At 32.3% G+C, this 16,097-nt stretch overlaps 1 protein-coding gene across 2 annotated transcripts in view; it reads left to right on the forward strand.

Moving 5' to 3' along the window:
* The window catches only part of KLHL1 (kelch like family member 1), a 411,623-nt gene that overhangs the window by 322,261 nt on the left and 73,265 nt on the right, over window positions 1-16,097 (forward strand). For both annotated transcript variants that reach the window (XM_061170762.1, XM_061170763.1), the window contains one exon: window positions 6,995-7,219. In XM_061170762.1, coding sequence (XP_061026745.1) covers window positions 6,995-7,219 — 225 coding nt within the window. The remainder of the gene's footprint in view (window positions 1-6,994; window positions 7,220-16,097) is intronic.

A 16,097-nucleotide genomic window follows, 5' to 3' on the forward strand; every position in this document is an offset into this window, starting at 1 on the left:
TTGTCATAATAGTCATTTTTCCTTCCATTCACAAGTGCTGACATTTCCTTTCATTAACAAAGGGTAGAAAAATTCTAATAAATATTATATGGAAAGTGTTTTAAAACTTTTAAAAAGGTTTTTAAGAAGTATCTTAAAAGGGTATTTTGATAATAATATAAATAACAAGGGCTTGGTTTAATTTAGGCAAATGTTAGTTATAAAAATAAATATTTAATTGGAAAATTTCAAGTAATATGAGTTTACGTTCAGTGAACATTTCTTAAGAAAATGAAAAAATAAAGTATACTTGTAATAATGTTTTAATATGTGTTCTTTTGCTATAAAGTTATTTTAATACATGAGCTTTTTACTGTAAAAATTGTGGCTTAGTAATAATGATTGATAGAAATAATAACTACAAGCTTTGAGTTACTTTTTTAAAGTCTCTTTCCTATGACATCTTTAGCAACACCAAAAGCTGCTTTTAAAAATAATGAATTAGTATTTTAATAACAGAACTAAGATGTATTTATGGCAAACTCTTTAAAATAGGAAGTTACAAATCAAAAATTCAACTCCCCCCATTTCCTAAATGCTCCATGTATTTTATTACACACACACACACACGCACACTCCACACCTCCCATAATAGTTGCATTGATTTACTATCAACCAGTTGGTTTTGATGTGAATATCAAAATTATACATTTTCTAAATTTGTTGGAAATTTAATAAGATTATTAAGATTATTAAGAAATAAATTATTAAGATTATTTATTTAACAAAATTATTATTTAATTTTAGGAAAGCTTAAGTAAATCTTTCAACGTTTACATGGTATTCATATTGCTTTTCTATTAATTACCTGCTAATGTCATTAGCGTATTTCTATTTTAATGTTTCTAATTTACTTCTTGATTTATAAAAGATTTTTACATATCAAGGAAATTCACTCCTTGTTATATTTATAAAACATTTTTGTTGTTAATGTTCTCAGTCTTTGAGTTTTTTAAATTAGTTTATTTTTGATGTAACTATACTTTATATTGAGGTGGTTAGTGATCATACATACATACATATATATATATATATATTTACTTAAAAATTTCTGGGTCTCATGCTTTCCCTCATGGACTTTTGATCTTAGACCCACCTAGAAGTGAAAATTCATCAACTACGTTTTCATCTTCTAGGATGTTTAAGGTTGTAGTAGAGTGTGACCGAAGGCAGGTTACTTAAAATCCCCATCCCTGTTAATGCATGTGGAGCCCTGAGAAGAGAACCACACATATGCTAGTTCTGTGGCACTGTGTGCTGTGCTCTAGCCCTGTCTCATCTAAACCTCATTCTGGTGTAACGAGTAAGGCAGGAATCTAAGTTATTTATTTTTCTCCAGAGGACAACTGTTTATCTTAACACTATTTATTTGAATAATAAAATGTTTTTTCACTGATTTGAACAGCCATGTTTATTATATTATACTCACATGTATTAGAGTTATTTCTGGCTTTCTTTTCATATTTATTAATATAGCTGTTTTCATTCATAATAAAGCCATCTTTTTAAAATCTCTAGTTACACAATACTTTTTAATATCTGGTAGGGTATTTTTTCCTAAAGATTCCTTTGTATTGGAAATTTCCTGGCTTTTAAAAATGTATTTCCTAATATTTGACTTTCAAATTTCCAGAGAAACACAAGTATAATTTTATAAATACCTTGTACAAATATTATTATATAAATTGTGATTATAAGATAATAATTATCATTTGCACAATAACAAACCATCTCATTCAAAATTAGTATGATTCTTTGTATTCATTCAAACTGACATTATTCAACAGAGTTTTACTTTTTTTCTTTATCTAGATTTGTAACATTTTGCTGATTTTATTTTTAGATAATTTACTTTTAGTGGTGCTATTTAAATAGGTTATTCTGTTCTTTACACAATCTAGGTTATTTTCATTTTTAAAAATTGCATTGATTTTTGTATTTTACTTATTTGCCAACTTCCAGAAACTTTAAATTTTTTCTAAGATTTTAAAGATAATTTTTAATTATTAAGGTGGACTATTACATGAAATACAAATAATTAAAATGATATTCCATACTTTTGTTTCCCTTGGTTATGAGCCAAGAAGTTGGCATCATTTTGTATTTCTTGATTTTAGTGAAATTAGTATAAATTAAGCAAAATGCTTGGTTTTTGAGATGTATATACCTACTTCAAAATATAGCATTAAGCTTAATGATATGTATATATTTATATCTCTATACAAATCTTCCTCAACTTACGATGGGATTACATGTTGATAACCCCATTGAAAGTTTAAAGTATAGTAAGTTGAAAATTAATTTAATACACCAAACTTACAGAACATCAGAGCTTAGCCAAGCCCACCGTAAACATTCTCAGAACACTTATATTAGCCTACAGTTGGGCAGAAGCATCTAACACAAAGCCTATTTTATAGTAGAGTGTTGAAAATCTTATGTAGTTTTTTGAATACTGTCTGAAAGTGAAAAACAGAATGGCTGTAAGAGTTATCAGTTGTTTACTCTCGTGATCACATGGCTGCCTGGGAGCTGCGGCTCACTGTCCTGCCCACCTTCACACGAGAGTATTGTATTGCATATTGCTGGCCCAGGAAAAGATTAAAATTCAAAATTCGACTTACAATTTCTAACGAATACATATCACTTCCACACAATCATAAGTAAGTCGGAGAATTCATAAGTCAAACCATTGAAAGTTGGGGACTGTCTGTACATAGCTATTTATCAGTTTATTATCATTTTACAAATATTTATACTGGGGGGATGTAGAATTTCATTGGTTGTTTATTTGGTGCACATGAAAGTATTTTGATGATTATGAAATGTTACAATGCCATCCTAATAAAATATAACGAATTACCTAAAAAGTAAAGACTTTTATTTGTGCTTGAAAAATATTTTCTCTGCAATACTACTTTTTTATATAATTGTAAGAATGTTATCTCGAAGTTATATTTTTCATAAGTGTGTAGATACATGAAAGTCAATGAAACTTTTATTCTATGAAAAATTCAAGAAATAAGTAATTTTTATAATAATACCTTCTTTAAAGCTTGATGTCTTAAGTATCATGAAACATATCTTTTGCTTTAAAAAATTTCAGAATGCTTCTCAATATTTACTGTTTTCTTAAAAAGAATACATCTGACTAATTTAACCTTTTCCAAATGATTTGATGGCATCAGGATCACCATTATTATTGGTCCAAAATGCTCTTTAGTCATTATATTATGTGGTTTTTTTAAAATAGCTACAAATGGTTGTTCTATTTGAGTTAAAACAGTATTTTTTTATTTTTCTGGTTATTCCCTCACTATCAGCTATTGCTACTTTCAACTTCCCCAGATCATTTTGACTTGTAAGTTTGTAAAAAGTCTTGAAAATCAAGTAACTAAGCTTATTAACATTGTATTAAAATTATAGTAAAAAGGCTCTGTGAGAATACCTGAGGTCCTTTCTGTTGAGTTGAATAAGAGTTTTACCTTCTTTATTGGATATTTTTGTGACATCTGTTTTGTCTGTTCAGAAAACTCCTATCATTTTATTCTGTGTTGTGTTCAAGATAAGTAAGATTGTTAATTATTTGAATTATAGATATGGAATAAGTCTTGCTGTCTGTAATGCCAAAATAGAACGTGCAAGTATTAATTCCTATTTTTCTTCTCCAAATAATCACATTTGGATGTATGAATGAACAACTCCAAAGAGACCCAGAACCACACTTTAATAACATCTTGAGCACTTATTCTCTGTTTTATATTTTGAGAAAGGAGCCTGCAATTTGTTTTGTCATGAGGAAAACACTTTTGTAGTCATATTTTATGTAATACCTTCTAGTTATGTTATTGAACTTGGAAAACAAATACTTTATAAATTTTTAAAATGCAAATTAAAGTAAACTCTATTGCTGCTGTAACACACTGCCATAAAGACCTGTTTAAAACAAGTGCCGTCTTTTAGCTCACAGTAGGTCAGGAGTCCAGGAAAGCATGTCTGGATTCTCTGCTCAAGATCTCAAAAGGCTGAAAACAAGGGGTTGACGAGGCTGTGTCCTCTTCTGCAGCTGGAGGCCATCTTCCAAGGTCATTCAGATTATTGACAGAGAGTTTATGAAAGCAGTCTGGATGCTATTGTGCCTGCAGTCACACATTTTAGAGTTGTGCCTCTGCTTTGCAGGCATTTGAGATAACCAGAGATGGTTTCATGAACAGAGGAACCCGAGAGTAACTATGTCTTAAAATAAACTTTCCTTTTTTTATTTCTTTCAACTGTATTACTTACCAGCACAGGAGTCCACTCTTATTCATATTCTCTTTTTAATTTATGTAATGACAAATATTGCCTTTACTTTAAGGAACAGCTCAGGATAACATTGCTCAGAGAGAATGGCTTTGTCCTTCTTCCTCTAACTCAGGAAACCACCAAGGGGATACATACACTCTTATAAGCAAAAGAAAACAACAGAACTCACAAACAAATTGATAACTTTTTAAAAGTATAATACAGTTGGGAAGTTTATACAGACAACTAATGAAGTATGCTGGTGAGAAAATACCTTAAAGAATATTATCACTAATAACTTTCATTAGAAAAAGAGCAAGTGTATTTTTAACTTTGTGATCATTAAAAACTAGATAAAACATTTATATTACAGTCTGAATATGAAAATAATAAACTTATTGACTACTATAAGTAAGCTCTACAAATCAAGAAATCTTTGTTTTGTATTATTAAACTTTTTTTGACTAAGCAGAATTGAAGAGTGGAGTGAAAATATATCTTTTTTAGAGCCTCCTGAAAGAAAAGAAAGCCCTGCCAACACCCTGATTTTAGCACAAAATGTAATTTGAACTTCTGACCTCCAGAACTGTAAGATAATAAATGTGTGTTTGTTAAACTTCAAAATTTGAGATAAATTTTCTCAGCAGCCATAGTAAATTAACACAGTTTCTAAATTTAAAAAAAAAAGGAAAACAGGAATGGACTCCTATTTCTGATGTAGCAACTTCAGGATAAAATGTATAGGTCACCTCTGAAAATGGCAGCTAGAGGAAAAACACTGTAAAAGTAAAAAATCCTGCCAGGTGTTGAGGTTGAAGACACATCTAGCTTGTTTGAGACTGAAACTCAAATCAAGTCTTCACTTTCCCCTTTGAATACCAACACCTTTTATTGCTCAGAGGCCCTTAACCTCACACATTCTCAAAGATTTTCTCTGAGAAGGATGACTGTACCTTAAACTCCCTGCAAAGAATTTGACCAAGGTTTTGGAGAAGAAAGTAGTGGAAGATACTTACTTCCAGACCTGCAAAATACATGTCTCTTGGGATTGGGTTAGTTAAGATTAAGTTACACTATTTCTTCTGCCATGATTCGTCAAGAGTTAGTCATAAGAGAGAGGTATTTGCATACAACTCTTAATTTTTAGTTAGGCATTCATGTAATCCCAATGCTATCAAGCTTTGAGAATTCACATGACCATGAAATTATTTAATACTTTAGTTCACCTTGGAATTTCAATTTGTACATATTTGAATAAAACATTTAACATATCAATAAAACATAATAAATACAATTAAGCATAAAAGAAGCACTTTTGTTTAAATAATATATATTATGTTACTTAACAGTATCAAATGACTTTTATGAATATTCCAGTTTATTTTTACTCTAAAAATAATAATAGTCTTATAATACTTCACGTTTAGTTGTATGAATAACTTCAAAATAACTTGCTATTGTATAACTTCAAAAAAAACCAGATTTAATTCATTCTAACTCAGTATTTATATTGTTACAGCTTTGTCACTTTTGAATAAAAATTGAGCATAAATTATACCATTTTACTTCAATTAGCAAAACTTTTCCTGCCAAGTTGTTTATATTTATTTAGTTCATTGCTGGTTATGTTCTACAGAGTAAATGAGTCCCCTGAGGAATGTCTTCCCTAGTTTGCAAACTTGTAATACATTACAAGTTAAATGATCTTTAGTGCATAAGTGAAAGTACACAAGAATGTTGACTTGTAAATGTAGGGATATTTAATCACTGAAAATGAAATGTTGCTGAATGTGAGTGTAAACATTAAGATCAAACACTGAAGCAAAATCAGTGTTTGCTGGTTTATATTTTATCATATAAACAGTTGTGAACTAGTTCAAGGTAAATGTTTTTAATGTGAAATGTTTAACTGAATCCCTTAAAACATACCTCATCAGCAATTTAGCTTATTCTTTCGATTTCTATTTTATTAGTCAGATTTACTGCATTTCTCAAATTTATACATAAAAAGCTTTTAGGAAAGATAAGCTATTTTGTTTAGAGATTCTAACATTTGATAAAGTTAGAAGATCATTTTATGTCTCTAAATTCTATTGCTATTCCCTGAATGCATTTTTGAAAAATAAGGTTTAAAAAAAAGCACAGCTGACATTTGTTTACATATGTTAAAATTGACTTTTAAACCCTTCTGCTATTTAAGGCATAAGACAAATTTAAAGAGAAATTTGGTAAAGAATTTATTAACTTCTCTTCACTTTCAGAAATTATACAGATAACGTACATAGCTTAGCTATTTAAAAGGGCTTTAATAAACGTCTTTTTAGGCTAGGATTATGTTGCATTTTTTATAGCAAACAGTGATAAAGGGAAGTTGTAAAATCTACTCACAGAACTGTGTCATGCCCAACAATGATTCTATTGAATCAATAGTTTAGCATGAGACCATTATGTAATTCAAACAAGCTGAACATTTGTGTCTACTTTAATCATTAGTGTCTGCCAAGAAGAGAAAACAAAGTACTTATATTACTTTGTTTTTCTGCCATTTTTTTTCTTCAAGAAAAATGAACATGACAAGAATGTTTTCACATCCTAATTTGTACAGTGTCTTGGGAAGACTCTTTGTTGGATTAGTAGTAAATGGTGACTATGTGATTTTATGTTTTATCAGGAGCTACAACCATAGAGAAATATGACCTCAGAACAAATTTGTGGATCCAGGCAGGGATGATGAATGGCAGGAGACTGCAGTTTGGTGTGGCTGTTATTGATGACAAACTCTTTGTAATTGGAGGTCGAGATGGCTTAAAGACATTGAACACTGTTGAATGTTACAACCCCAAAACCAAGACTTGGACTGTCTTACCACCAATGTCAACACATAGGCATGGTTTAGGTAAGATTCTTACTTTATTGATATTATTTTTAGAAAATATTTTATTAATACTAAAAATGTATGCTAAAATATAGTATTACTGTCATCAATTATCATTAACTTTAGGTAAACTGTGGGCTTATTTGGAGCATATATATGTTTTTAATTCTTGATATTTTCCTGTGTTGACCAATATGCATTAAACTGTTGACAGTGATGTTAAATATACCAAGATGAGTAGACATCAACTTATTCTCAAAGTTTTCACAGTCTGATATTCATACAACATGTAAAATTCATTTGGTATGAAGAAAAAATTGCGGAACTATCATGGAGAGACCAGAGTAATGCAGCCTAGAGGAAGAAACAGTTAATGTGAATTGACGAAAACTTAATTAAGGTGGCTCGCTCCCACATTAGTGGACAGACAAATCTAGCTATATCTTTGCACTTAATTGATTCCACCTTGAAAAGTCCATGGAGAGCGGGCAACACAGGTTTAGAAAAAGAGTGATACATCAATAGGCATCAGGGGTCAATATGATAGGATTCAATCGATCTCTATTACGGAGTAACTTGGAGACGGAGAGAACTATATTTGGATTCAGAAGTTCTGGGTGTCAGTTTTGAATCTACCATTTGATATTGTCATGATTTGGGGCCAGCAGTTAAACTATGAGCCTCCGTTTCCTGATTTGCCACTGATTCAAGGTTATTAATTAGATAAATATCTGATGATGATAATGAATATGAAATCACTTGTAAATTGTAAAGTCCTATACAAATATTTGAAAAAAGAGTAATTTAATAAAGATAGTTCCTGAATTTATACTTCTTATCATATGGATTGTAAGAAGTGCTAATTAGTTTTTTGAAGACCTGAAATAGGTCAGATAGTTGACTAAGTACCTTTCATATATTTAGAAATACACATTAGAAAGATATTGAAGTTTAATTACAAATGTACTGATTTAGACATTCATAGGTAAGCAAAATCATAGAGCATTTCAAAAACAAATATTGATACTTCAACTCTGAGGTCTTCAGCACTGCATTTCTTATTCTTGTCTGCCATCATCTAAGAAAAATTTAAGAAGGAAAATAAATAAAATAGCTCTGAACTAAAGCAACTTACCTTTTTGTTCTTCTGGTTTACCTCCTCTTTCTTCAGTTTGCTCATTAGCAAAATTAAGGAATAGTAATAAATGTTTGGGAACTTTTTCAAGCTCTAAAAGTTTGTGTTTTAAATAAAAATTGTATAAATACTTTATATCATATAGCCCCCAATTATAATATGGAAAATATGAACACCAAATCATTTTTCCCAGGTAATATTATATAAAAGTTTTCTTATATATTTTTTCAAATATATTGAAGAATTTTGGCTTTTGTGTCCATGTAAAAGCTCTATGTATTGCTTTTATTAGCTAGCTATCTAACTACCTATGTTCTTGTTTGGGGGAAATATAGAGAATAAACACTCTGGATTGGAATTTTTGCAATTTAATGTCTTTCTTCCTTTTTTAGACAATTCAGTTCCTTTCTATTAAGGTATTCTAAAGTTCAATTAGATAGGATATTTGCATATCAAGAGAACATACTTGAAAACATTTCACTAAGAATACACCTTAAGTGGTATAATTTTAGATGTTTAAAGTATATAAAGTTATCGTTTGTCTCAAATCCTATCACATAGGCTGCTGACCCTTTAGGAACCAGTGTTGAGCAGGATGGTAATCTTAGATACTGTCTTTTAGTCTGTCTTATTTGGTAAAGAATCCATTGTGGAAGTAAGGCTGTATAGAAAATTATATGACCCAAGTATCAAACACATCTGATATGTAATACAGCATTTCTCACAAATTTTAGTGACCCAATACCAACTCTAGTAGTCTACTATTTTCATGGTTAAGCCTCTCCTGTTTTGTTTTTGTTCTGCTTCAGTTCCATTATAAAATAGCTCACCTCCTCTCCATATCTCATGCCATTGACTTCCTCTGTGATTTACTTCCTAGTGGTTATTGCTTCCTGTCAGTTTTCTTAAAATTCTCCACTACAATACTCCCCAAGATCAGACCTCATTGAGTTAATAGGTAAAATTATGGCATAGGGCATCATTTCTGGGGACAATTCTCACCTCAAAGTGCCTCATAGATTCCTAGCGATGCCCAGTACATAGAAAACTGCCTTTGACTGGGATGCCAATCCAAGGTCCAATTAGTTGAAGCCAGACTAACAGCAAAGTCTTCTTATCAACAAATTAGGGCAAGATCTGCATGGACACAGCTGATTCACTGCCTGGCAGTATGCAAGATGCAGTGGCTCTTTTGAAAAGAACAATATGGCATAGGAAAAAGAACACAAATCAAAATTTCCTCAAAGTTATTCCCCCAAGGCAGTGCCATGAATTTTTGTCTCACTTAGGAAGTAACAACTGACTCTGTTTCTCTAATCACTATACCATGACTCTTCCTTCAGTGTAATAACCAATATTGGGTTTGAGTGTAAACCAACAGCCATCGGTACTAGTCTTTTATTTGTTCAGAAACTAGAATGTACCTTTTTATTTGCCATAGTTAACAAATACCTACCTTGTAGTATGCAGTGAGATTACAATATCGCCTATGTATCCCATATTATACATTCAAGTGACAAGGAGCTAGAGTCTAAAGTAAAATTTTAAAATATAAAATAAAAACTCAAAATAATTTCTTTGACCTATATAGCTTTCCCCCACCTTGACTTCTTTGAAAAAAAAAAAAAATCCTTACGTGATTATGCGAGAAAGCCACGTGAGTTCTTCTGTTGCTAAGGTTGGATATGTGGCCAAAAAATTTCATAGCTACCAGTAAATGAAGAACACTTCTTGTGCTAGATAATATAGCATATAAAATTGTAGTCATGTTAAGTCTGTGACATCAGGGAGTAATGCATCTGTTTAGAGAATTAAGATAATTAAGACTACAGTTGTCTCAATATGCTGAGTTTTTATTTTAGTATTACGTCTTTGGAACACATAATTCTATATATCATGTCTTCTTTCCTACCACATTTTATATTGTATAAAATTGAATAAGGCATTACTACAATCCACTGTTTGCAATTGTCATTTTAAGACAAATTGATAAAACAGTAATATAGCTAGTGTATATTATGGGTTTTCTATATGCCATGCTCCATGTTGTATGATAAATATATGGTAGGGGTTGTTTTATTTTTGTTTGTTTAATTTTCAATTGAGATAAAATTAAGTGTTAAAGTATATAATTGAGTACTTTTGAGACTATTCACAGAGTTGTGTAGCCATCACCACTATCAAACTCCAAAACATTTTTATCATCCTGAAAAACAACCTTGTAACCAATAGTAGTCTCTTGTCATTGCCCCATCTCCCTAAACCCCTTAGCAAAAATTAACTTATTTTCTGTCTCTATAGAATTGCCAATTTTAGACATTTCATATAAACAGAATCATAATTTGTGGCTTTTTGTGTATGGTTTCTCTCACATAACGTAATGTTTTCAAGGTTCATCAGTTTCATAGCATGTATCAGTACTTCATTCCTTTTCTGATTGAATAATATTCCACTTTAAGGATTTGCCACATTTTTTTTAACATCTTTATTGGAGTATAATTGTTTTAAAATGGTGTGTTAATTTCTGCTTTATAACAAAGTAAATCAGCTATATATATATACATATATCCCCATATCTCCTCCCTCTTGCACCACCCTCTCACCTTCCCTATTTCACCCCTCTAGGTAGTCACAAAGCACCAAGCTGATCTACCTGTGCTATGCAGCTGCTTCCCACTAGCTATCTATTTTACATTTGGTAGTATATATAAGTCCATGCCACTCTTTCACTTTGTCCCAGCTTACCCTTCCTCCTCTCCATATCCTCAAGTCCATTATATATATCTACGTATTTATTCCTGTCCTGCCCCTAGGTTCTTCAGAACCTTTTATTTTTTATTTTTCTTAGATACCATATATATGTGTTAGCATATGATATTTGTTTTAATCTTTCAGATTTACTTCACTCTGTATGACAGACTCTAAGTCCATCCACCTCACTACAAATAACTCAACTTTGTTTCTCTTTATGGCTGAGTAATATTCTATTGTATATATGTGCCACATCTTCTTTATCCATTCGTCTGTCAATGGACACTTAGGTTGCTTCCATGTCCTGGCTATTATAAATAGATCTGCAGTGAACATTGTGGTACATGACTCTTTTTGAATTATGGTTTTCTCAGGGTATATGCCCAGTAGTGAGGTTGTTGGATTATATGGTAGTTCTATTTTTAGGATTTTAAGGAACCACCATACTGTTCTCCATAGTGGCAGTATCAATTTACATTCCCACCAACAGTGCAAGAGGGTTCCCTTTTCTCCACACCCTCTACAGCATTTATTGTTTGTAGATGTTTTGATGATGGCCATTCTGACTGGTGTGAGGTGATACCTCATTGTAGTTTTGATTTGCATTTCTCTAATGGTTAATGATTTTGAGCATTCTTTTATATGTTTGTTGGCAATCTGTATATCTTCTTTGGAGAAATGTCTATTTAGGTCTTCTGCCCATTTTGGATTGGGTTGTTTGTTTTTTTGATATTGAGCTGCATGAGTTGCTTGTATATTTTGGGGATTAATCCTTTGTCAGTTGCTTCATTTGCAAATATTTTCTCCCATTCTGAGGGTTGTCTTTTCATCTTGTTTATGGTTTCCTTTGCTGTGCAAAAGCTTTTAACTTTCATTACATCCCGTTTGTTTATTTTTGTTCTATTTCCATTTGTCTATGAGGTGGGTCAAAAAGGATGTTGTTGTGATTTATGTCATAGAGTGTTCTGCTTCTGTTTTCCTCTAAGAGTTTTACAGTGTCTGGTCTTACATTTAGGTCTTTAATCCATTTTGAGTTTATTTTTGTGTATGGTGTTAGAGAGTGTTCTAATTTCATTCTTTTACATGTAGCTGTCCAGTTTTCCCAGCACCACTTATTGAAGAGGCTGTCTTTTCTCCATTGTATATTCTTGCCTCCTTTCTCAAAAATAAGGTGACCATATGTGCATGAGTTTACCTCTGGGCTTTCTATCCTGTTCCATTGATCTATATTTCTGTATTGTGCCAGTACCATACTGTCTTGATTACTGTAGTTTGTAGTATAGTCTGAAGTCGGGGAGCCTGACTCCCCCAGCTCCGTTTTCCTTTCTCAAGATGCATGGGCTATTTGGGGTCTTTTGTGTTTCCATACAAATTTTGAAAGTTTTTGTTCTAGTTCTGTGAAAAATGCCATTGGCAGTTTGACACGGCTTGCGTTGAATCTGTAGATTGCTTTGAGTAGTATAGTCATTTTCACAATGTTGATTCTTTCAATCCAAGAACATGGTATATCTCTCCATCTCTTTGTATCATCTTTAATTTTTTCATCAGTGTCTTATAGTTTTCTGCATACAGGTCTTTTGTCTCCTTAGGTAAGTTTGTTCCTAGGTATTTTATTCTTTTTGTTGCAATGGTAAATGGGAGTGGTTCCTTAATTTCTCTTTCAGATTTTTCATCATTAGTGTATAGGAATGCAAGAGATTTCTGTGCATTAATTTTGTATCCTGCTACTTTACCAAATTCATTGATTAGCTCTAGTAGTTTTCTGGTAGCATCTTTAGGATTCTCTTTGTATAGTATCATGTCATCTGCAAACAGTGACAGCTTTACTTCTTCTTTTCCGATTTGGATTCCTTTTATTTCTTTTTCTCCTCTGATTGCTGTGGCTAAAACTTACAAACTATGTTGAATAATAATGGTGAGAGTGGGCAACCTTGTCTTGTTCCTGATATTAGTAGAATTGGATTCAGTTTTTCACCTTTGAGAATGAGTTTGGTTGTGGGTTTGTCATATATGGCCTTTTTTTATGTTGAAGTAGCTTCCCTGTATGCCTACTTTCTAGAGGGTTTTTATCTTAAATGGGTGTTGAATTCTGTCAAAAACTTTTTCTGCACCTATTGAGATGATCATATGGTTTTTATCCTTCAATTTGTTAATATGGTGTATCACATTGATTGATTTGAGTATATTAAAGAATCCTTGCATTCCTGGGATAAACCCCACTTGATCATGTGGTATGATCCTTTTAATGTGCTGTTGGATTCTGTTTGCTAGTATTTTGTTGAGGATTTTTGCATCTATGTTCCTCAGTGATATTGGCCTGTAGTATTCTTTCTTTGTGACATCTTTGTCTGGTTTTGGTATCTGGGTGATGGTGGCCTCGTAGAATGAGTTTGGGAGTGTTTCTCCTTATGCTAAATTTTGGAAGAGTTTGAGAAAGATAGGTGTTAGTTCTTTGCTAAATGTTTGACAGAATTCGCCTGTGAAGCCATCTTGTCCTGGGCTTTTGATTGTTGGAAGATTTTTAATCACAGTCTCAATTTCAGTGCTTGTGAATGGTCTGTTTATATTTTCTATTTCTTCCTGGTTCAGTCTTGGAAGGCTGTGCTCTTCTAAGAATGTGTCCATTTCTTCCAGGTTGTCCATTTTATTGGCATATAGTTGCTTGTAGTAATCTCACATGATCCTTTGTATTTCTGCAGTGTCAGTTGTATTTCTCCTTTTTCAGTTCTAAATCTATTGATTTGAGTCTTCTCCTTTTTTCCCTGGTGAGTCTGACTAATGGTTTACCAATTTTGTTTATCTTCTCAAAGAACCAGCTTTTAGTTTTATTGATCTTTGCTATTGTTTCCTTCATTTTTTATTTTTTCATTTATTTCTGATCTGATCTTTATGATTTCTTTCCTTCTGCTAACTTTGGGATATTTTTGTTCATTTTTCTCTAATTCTTTTAGGTGTAAGGTTAGGTTATTTATTTGAGATGTTTCTTGTTTCTTGAGGTAGGATTGTATTGCTATAAACTTCCCTCTTAGAACAGCTTTTGCTGCATCCCATAGGTTTTGTGTCATCGTGTTTTCATTGTCATTTGTTTCTAAGTATTTTTTGATTTCCTCTTTGATTTCTTCAGTGATCTCTTGATTATTAAGAAGTGTATTGTTTCACCTCCATGTGTTTGTATTTTTTACAGGTATTTCCCCATAATTGATATCTAGTCTCATAGCATTGTGGTCAGAAAATATACTTGATACAATTTCAATTTTCTTAAATTTACCAAGGCTTGATTTGTGACCCAAGATATGATCTATCTTGGAGAATGTTCCATGAGCCTTTGAGAAGAAAGTGTATTCTGTTGTTTTTGGATGGAATGTCCTATAAATATCAATTAAGTCCATCTTGTTTAATGTATCATTTAAAGCTTGCATTTCCTTATTTATATGCATTTTGGATGATCTGCCCATTGGTGAAACTGGGGTGTTAACGTCCCCTACTATGAATGAGTTACTGTTGATTTCCCCTTTTATGGCTGTTAGCATTTGCCTTATGTATTGAAGTGCTCCTATGTTGGGTGCATAAATATTTACAATTGTTATATGTTCTTCTTGGATTGATCCCTTTATCTTTATGTAGTGTCCTTCTTTGTCTCTTGTAGTAGTCTTTATTTTAAAGTTTATTTTTTCTGATATGAGAATTGCTACTCCAGCTTTCTTTTGATTTCCATTTGCATGGAATATTTTTTCCATCCCCTCGCTTTCAGTCTTTATGTGTTCCTATGTCTGAAGTGGTTCTCTTGTAGACAGCTTATATACGGGTCTTGTTTTTTTTTCCATTCAGCCAGCTTATGTCTTTTGGTTGGATCATTTAATCCATTTACAGTTTAGGTAATTATTGATATGTATGTTCCTATTACCATTTTCTTAATTGTTTTGGGTTTGTTATTGTAGGTCTTTTCCTTCTCTTGTGTGTGCTGCCTAGAGAAGTTCCTTTAGCATTTGTTGTAAAGCTGGTTTAGTGATGTTGAACTCTCTTAGCTTTTGCTTGTCTGTAAAGGTTTTAATTTCTCCATCGAATCTGAATGAGATCTTTGCTGGGTAGAGTAATCTTGGTTGTAGGTTTTCCCCTATCATCATTTTAAATATGTCCTGCCACTTCCTTCTGGCTTGCACAGTTTCTGCTGAAATATCAGTTGTTAACCTCATGGGGATTCTCTTGTATGTTATTTGTTGTTTTTTCCCTTGCTGCTTTTAATATTTTTTCTTTGCATTTAATATGTGATAGTTTGATTAATATGTGTCTTGGCGTGTTTCTCCTTGGATTTATCCTGTATGGGACTCTCTGTGCTTGCTCGACTTGATTAATGATTTCCTTTCCCATATTAGGGAAGTTTTCAACTAAAATCTTTTCAAATATTTTCCCAGTCCCTTTCTTTTTCTCTTCGTCTTCTGTGACCCCTATAATTCGAATGTTGTTGCATTTAATGTAGTCTCAGAAGTGTCTGCGATGGTGGTCAATTCTTTTCATTCTTTTTTCTTTATTCTGCTCTGCAGTAGTTATTTCTACTATTTTATCTTCCAGGTCACTTATTCTTTCTTCTGCCTCAGTTTTTCTGCTATTGATTGCTTCTAGAGAATTCTTAATTTCATTTATTGGGTTGTTCATCATTCTTTGTTTGCTCTTTAGTTCTTCCAGGTCCTTGTTAAAGGTTTCTTTTATTTTCTCCATTCTATTTCCAAGATTTTGTAACATCTTTACTATCATTACTCTGAATCCTTTTTCAGGTAGACTGCCTATTTCCTCTTCATTTGTTTGGTCTGTTGGGTTTTTACCTTGCTGCTTCGTCTGCTGTGTGTTTCTCTGTCTTCTCATTTTGCTTAACTTACTGGGTTTGGGGTCTCCTTTTTGCAGGCTGCAGGTTCGTAGTTCCTGTTGTTTTTGGGGTCTGCCAGAGTGGCTAAGGTTGTTTCAGTGAGTTGTGTAGGCTTCCTTGTGGAGGGGACCAGTGCCTGTGTTCTGGTGGGT

Source organism: Eubalaena glacialis, chromosome 16, assembly GCF_028564815.1.
Source record: "Eubalaena glacialis isolate mEubGla1 chromosome 16, mEubGla1.1.hap2.+ XY, whole genome shotgun sequence".
Classification (NCBI taxonomy): domain Eukaryota; kingdom Metazoa; phylum Chordata; class Mammalia; order Artiodactyla; family Balaenidae; genus Eubalaena; species Eubalaena glacialis.